This window comes from Aplysia californica, unplaced genomic scaffold (genome assembly GCF_000002075.1).
Source record: "Aplysia californica isolate F4 #8 unplaced genomic scaffold, AplCal3.0 scaffold00408, whole genome shotgun sequence".
Classification (NCBI taxonomy): Eukaryota; Metazoa; Mollusca; class Gastropoda; order Aplysiida; family Aplysiidae; genus Aplysia; species Aplysia californica.
The window spans coordinates 614,390-620,291 of record NW_004797678.1 but is presented as its reverse complement, the minus strand read 5'-3'; the positions used below and the strand labels follow the sequence as shown (position 1 = coordinate 620,291).

Below are 5,902 nucleotides of genomic sequence, written 5' to 3'. Positions count from 1 at the left end.
CCCAAAAAAAAAACCCCAAAAAAAACAACACACAACATAACACAGCATTCTCGACATAACCAGGTTCACCGTTAACGTACTCTACTACGGCCTCAGCCTAAACCTAGAGAACCTCTCTGGCTCCCTCTACCTCAACTTTCTGATCAGTCTCTCCGTGGAAGTAGCGGGCTTTGCTTTCTGCTACGTACTTCTGGACCGGGCCGGGAGGAAAGCCCTCATGATTGGTAGATATTGTTATAGTTATTAATTTCACAATTATATTATTATTACACATTTATTATTGTTATTACTATTTTTATTATAATTATAATAATAATAATAGTAATAATAATAATAATAATTAGTAGTAGTAGTAATGATAAAAATAATGGATTGCATCTATATAGCGCATATCCACTTATGCAATGCTCTATGCGCTTAACATGATACATAATATTATGGATTAACAAATCAATTTTAAAGGTACATAGTGTTACATACTCATGCAAACACATATTCACTCACGCACGCACCACACACACATACATACACACATACGTACATATGCACATACGCTCATACAAACTCACAACGATCTACAGCTTGGATGCATTCTGTCTAATTGAAATATGATGAAAATAGAAATGATTTTAGTTTCTTCTTAAAAATTTCTAGATTTTCTGCTTCTCTGGTAGTTTTTGAAAGCCTATTCCTAACAAGTGGGGCAAAATATGAAAAAGAGCATTGGCCATATGATTTGTAATTTATTTTCCATCAAAGTTGCCGGTTGTTGCAATATTCTCCAAAGCTGCTTTCCGCATTGTGTGTCCGAAGAAATTTGCCTGTCACTTTTTATATTCGAAATAAGCTGTCTTCTACAATTTGCTTCAACCAAGACTTCTTTGTTTGTCTTTCTAGCTGTCCATGGGATACGTAGCATGCATCTTATGAACCACAACTCTGTCGACACCATTGTTCTTTCCAGCTGTTTATTGATTGTCTATGCTTCGCACCCGTATACTAGGATTGGCCCGATGTAACTTTACATCTTAGATTGTTGATATTATGCCCCCCTATCGAGATACCTGGCATTTCTTCTATATGTCTCATGATATTTTCACTATACAGGGAGAACAGGTCTGGAGAAAGTACACACCCTTGTCTGACTCCTCTTTTAATCTGTATGTATTTGCTGATGTCGTTTTCTATTCTCATTGCAGCAGTGTGATCCCAGTACATGTTCTTGATAATCCTTAAGTCATTCCCGCCAATATTGAGGACTTCCAGCATGTCGATGATCATCATTACTATTGTCATTATTATCATTAGCCTACTATACTTATTACTTTTTGTTGATACTGTTATAATAAATATTTTCTTGGTAGTAGCAATAGTACATTATGCTATTGTAGTAGTAGTAGTAGTAGTAGTAGTAGTAGTAGTAGTAGTAGTAGTAGTAGTAGTAGTAGTAGTAGTAGTAGTAGTAGTAGTAGTAGTAGTAGTAGTAGTAGTAGTAGTAGTAGATTCACATAAAAAATTGTTTGTTGGCTGGGATTTTTTTTTGCCTGTGGGTTCTTTAATGTGTGTGTGTGTGTGTGTGTGTGTGTGTGTGTGTGTGTGTGTGTGTGTGTGTGTGTGTGTGTGTGTGTGTGTGTGTGTGTGTGTTTAAGTGCATTTTGCGTGTTTTTCCTCAGGCTCATCATTTATTGAACCTGATCCTTTCTTGCAGGTTGCATGTTTGTTGGTTCTCTGGCGTGTCTTTGTGTAACGTTCCCCGTCGTGTTTGGAAATGCAGGTGAGTATATATAATATATTATATCTTATGGGGTATGTTGTATTATCTTATGATGCGAATTGATGTATATTGTGTGGTATGTTATCGTATGGAGTATATTTTTATATCTTATGGGGTACGTTGTTATATCGTATGAGATATGTTGTTATAATTATCGTATTTGGTGAATTATTACATCTTATGTGGTATGTTGTTATATCTTATTATATATTTTATGGGGTATATTGTTGTATATTATAGGCTGATTTGTTACTGTATATCTTATGGGGTACATTGTTTATTCTTATAGAGTATAATATTGTTTTATCTTATAAGGTGAATTGTTATATCTTATGGGGTACATTGTTGTATCTTATTGGGTATATTGTTATATCTTATGGGGTACATTGTTGTATCTTATAGGGTAAATAGTTATATCTCATGTAGTGTGTTGTTATCTATTATGGGGTACTCTGTAATATCTTATCGGGTACGTCGTTGAAATTATCTTATGTGGTACGTTGTTATAATTATCTTATGGGGGTGAACTGGTATATCTTATGGGGTATATTGTTATATCCCATTAGATGAATTGTTATATCTTATGGGGTATGTTATCGTATAGGGTATGTTATTATATCTTATGGGGTGAATTGTTGCATCTTAGAAGGGGAATTGTTGTATCTTAAGGGTTTAATTGTTATATCTTATGGGGTGAATGGTTATATCTTAAGGGGTATGTTGTTATACCTTATGGGGTATGCTGTTGTATCGTATGGGGTATATTGTGATATCTTAAGGGATGAATTGTTTTATCTTATATGGTGAATTGTTATATCTTATGGGGCATATTGTTTTTCTTATGGGTATGCTGTTATATCGTATTGGGTACGCTGTAGCCTGGATGGTATTGTGTTCTAAGGTACAGATGGCCCCAGCATGAGCCCCTAGATAGTTAATAAATGATGCGTTCTTGACCAGAGATCCCACCACTTGTATAACTTTACAATGTTGAAAAGGGTGTAAAAGAAAGAGAAAAAACAACAACGTACAAATATATACCAGTACCAACCAGTGCTCAAATAAAATCTGTCTCGGCTGTTTACAGGTCTGCATTTTTTAGAAGGGTGTACGGTAGTTCCACTATAAGCTTACGGTACTGCTATTGTCAGACAATGTTATTTCGTATTATATTATGTTCTAGTAAAGGCGTTTAACGGCACTAATATTGCATCTTGTGACACAATTAGGTCATATTAAGTGCCGAAGATTAGAGGTGTTACAAGAGTGTAACATACACTAAAAAGAAGCAAGAGATGTAAGGACAATAGATGTTTGATGGGAAAGAAGGAGCAAGCATACCAGTGCACCCACAACGATGTATTTTGGAAATATGACAAAGAAGTTCTTTGAGCAAGACAGCACTTCCTCGTCTGTTCCTTCCAGAAATGCCACAGTTTACTGGACTTATACGGCATGATTTTTTAAAATAAATCATTCATGGACCTATACGTTGAAGTTTCACTTTGTTGTATCCATTCTATAATGATAATGTACAGTTGTGCTTTCATTCTTTTTTCTCTTCACATCTTTCCTTCCTACCACCTTGACTTCTTTTCTCTCCTTTTTTACCGTCCAATATCGCTCTCCTTTTCATTATACCTACCTCCTTCCCTTTCCCCCCCCCCCCCCAAAAAAAAAGAAACAACGTAAAACAAAACAACACAACAACAACAACAACAACTACAACAACAACAACAACAACAACAACAGCAACAACAACAGCAATTCAACAACAACAACGCCCAAAAAATAAAAACCAAAATACCCCCCCCCCCAAAAAAAAAGATCCCCAAAACAACCCAAAACAATGTTTTAAAATCAATTTCTCTCTACTCTTTCATAATTATGTTTCTCACCTCTCCACCCCGTCAGACCAGCAATGGATCGTGACGACCCTGTGTATGGTGGGTAAGATGTGTGTGGGCAGCTGCTACGCCATTCTGTTCATCATGTCTGTAGAACTGTTCCCTACCGTTGTCCGGAACTCGGCGCTGGGCGCCTGCATGGTCTTCGAAAATGTCGCCGGGATGGTCGCTCCGTATATCACTGACTTGGTAAGGACGGGGTTTTTTTTTTACTCATCATCACTTCCTATAATCATCATCATCCAGTGCCAGATCTGCGACAGACATCGGCGATCATGGTTCTCCATTCATTTCTTTGCTCGGATGCTCTTAAAAAAGCTACGTTTCCCTGATCTTTCCTTGTCACCCACTTCTTCAGGTGCCCCAAGTATGTTGCTCTGGGCCTACACTTGCCTCGCTTGCCCTCAATCTTGCCAGTGAGAGCTAGATGTTCAAGACCCTTGTATGTCTATTCAGGTATCTTAAAAACTACATTTGTCGTTTCCTGGTGGTTTTTAACAGTGAGCGTCCCACGTGGGCTTCATCAAGCACTACCTCTTTTAGTTTCTTTTCCTTCCACGATGCTCTTCCTATACCTAATTTAAATACGCATGCTATACTCTCAAAGAAGAGGTAATCCTGGCGATCACGCAGAAGATGGATTAGGGGAGTCAAGGAAACCCTGAGAAATTATATTATTTCTATTGAAAGAGCTGCAAAGCTTGCCTACCATAGAAAACGACATCTTCTCTCGACGCTTAGCGACAACAGAGGATGAAAAAGTAGTAGTAGTGCTTCAGGATATAGGCAATCAACGAGCAAACACTTTCCACCTTTCTCTATCCTGATCTAGCTTCTTGATTTCTTCACACTTTTCTGTAAATCATTCTCTGTGATTCTTCTTTAGTTTCCAAGTGGCCTTTCCTTTGGTCTCTTTCTCTGTGGATTTTAAATCAATACTTCCTTCGTTTTACAGCTGCCTGACTTCCTGGGAGAATATTATTCAATTTATCGCCACCACCTTCTTCCCGCTTGATCTTTTACCCAGGGACAACGCTTTTAATTTAGTTTAATAATTCTAATAAAAGAGTCTTTCGGCACTTGCAATTAAGATCCCAAATTAAATGTTCCGTTCTGCTCTATCAAAATTGCAACATTATTTGAAGTCGTTATCAAGATATCCAAAGAATTGCATTCGAAAAAGCTTGACCTATCATTGTTGTGAAACTCTAAATTTTTGGCGTAACATTTCTGAAAACTAAGCACTGAGCAGATAGACCGTCGTAATTCTGAGGTAGTGTAGGATAGTTGAGTCCTCCCCCCTCCCCCGCCCACCCCCATCTCCTCCCCGCACTATTCCACCCCCACTTTCTTCAATCCACAACTCACCCCCCCCCCCCCACCTGTTCATAAGGGAATGGAAAGATGGAAAGAAAAACAATCGGCGCATGAGACAAGCACCCCCCCCCCCCCCCCTGTTCATATGGGAATGGAGAGAAAAACAATCGGCGCATGAGACAAGCACCGCCCCACCCCTCCCCCTCCCTTAAAAAAAGAAAGAAAGAAGATAAAGAGAAAAGAAAGCACGATTTTTTTCTTTAATCAGAGCAAATCAAGCCACCAAAAAAAAATTAAAATGTTTGAGCAAACCACTCAAAACAAAAAAAATGCTTTAAAAAAAAAATAAAAGTAAACAAAAACAAGCACACGTCAACTAATCAACTTTTCACTTGGACCTCCCCAGGGTCTCACAACAACCCACACAGAGATCTCTCAGGCAGTGCCATTGCTGGTGTTCGGAGGACTCGGTGTAGTGACCGCCATTGCGTCCCTTTATCTACCCGAAACGCTGGGCAAACCTCTCCCAGAGACCTTTCAAGACGCCATTGACTTATCGTCTGGTGGAAAGAATAAAAAAGAAAGACAGGGCGAGAAATAGACGGCACAATCAAAATAAATAATTATAAATCTTTACCTTTTTTGTTGTGTTTTTAACGCGCGGGACACGTTAAAAATTTCAGTTTTGCAGGAATTAATTTTGAATTTTGCCTAGTTGGCGGCCGAAGCAGACGACAGAACATGGTTCTAGAGCAGGAACGGAGGTGAAAGGAGACAATTATTGTAGAGAAGAATAATTCATTTCGCTGTCAGGTTTCGAACCCGGGTCCTATTGAATGAGTTGCAAACACCTTAACCTCTAGACCACGAAAGCCCCCATATGTATTAGATACATGTGCTCGAT

General features: G+C 38.4%; 1 protein-coding gene across 1 annotated transcript in view; it reads left to right on the top strand.

Moving 5' to 3' along the window:
• Positions 1 to 5,632, top strand: part of LOC101847830 (organic cation transporter protein) — a gene marked incomplete in the record, with an annotated part of 22,926 nt that extends 17,294 nt beyond the window's left edge. The window contains 4 exon segments of the mRNA XM_013085794.2: positions 64 to 224; positions 1,709 to 1,774; positions 3,689 to 3,870; positions 5,405 to 5,632. Of these exon segments, the coding sequence (XP_012941248.1) occupies positions 64 to 224; positions 1,709 to 1,774; positions 3,689 to 3,870; positions 5,405 to 5,599 (604 nt within the window).
• Positions 5,633 to 5,902: the final 270 nt, after the last annotated feature.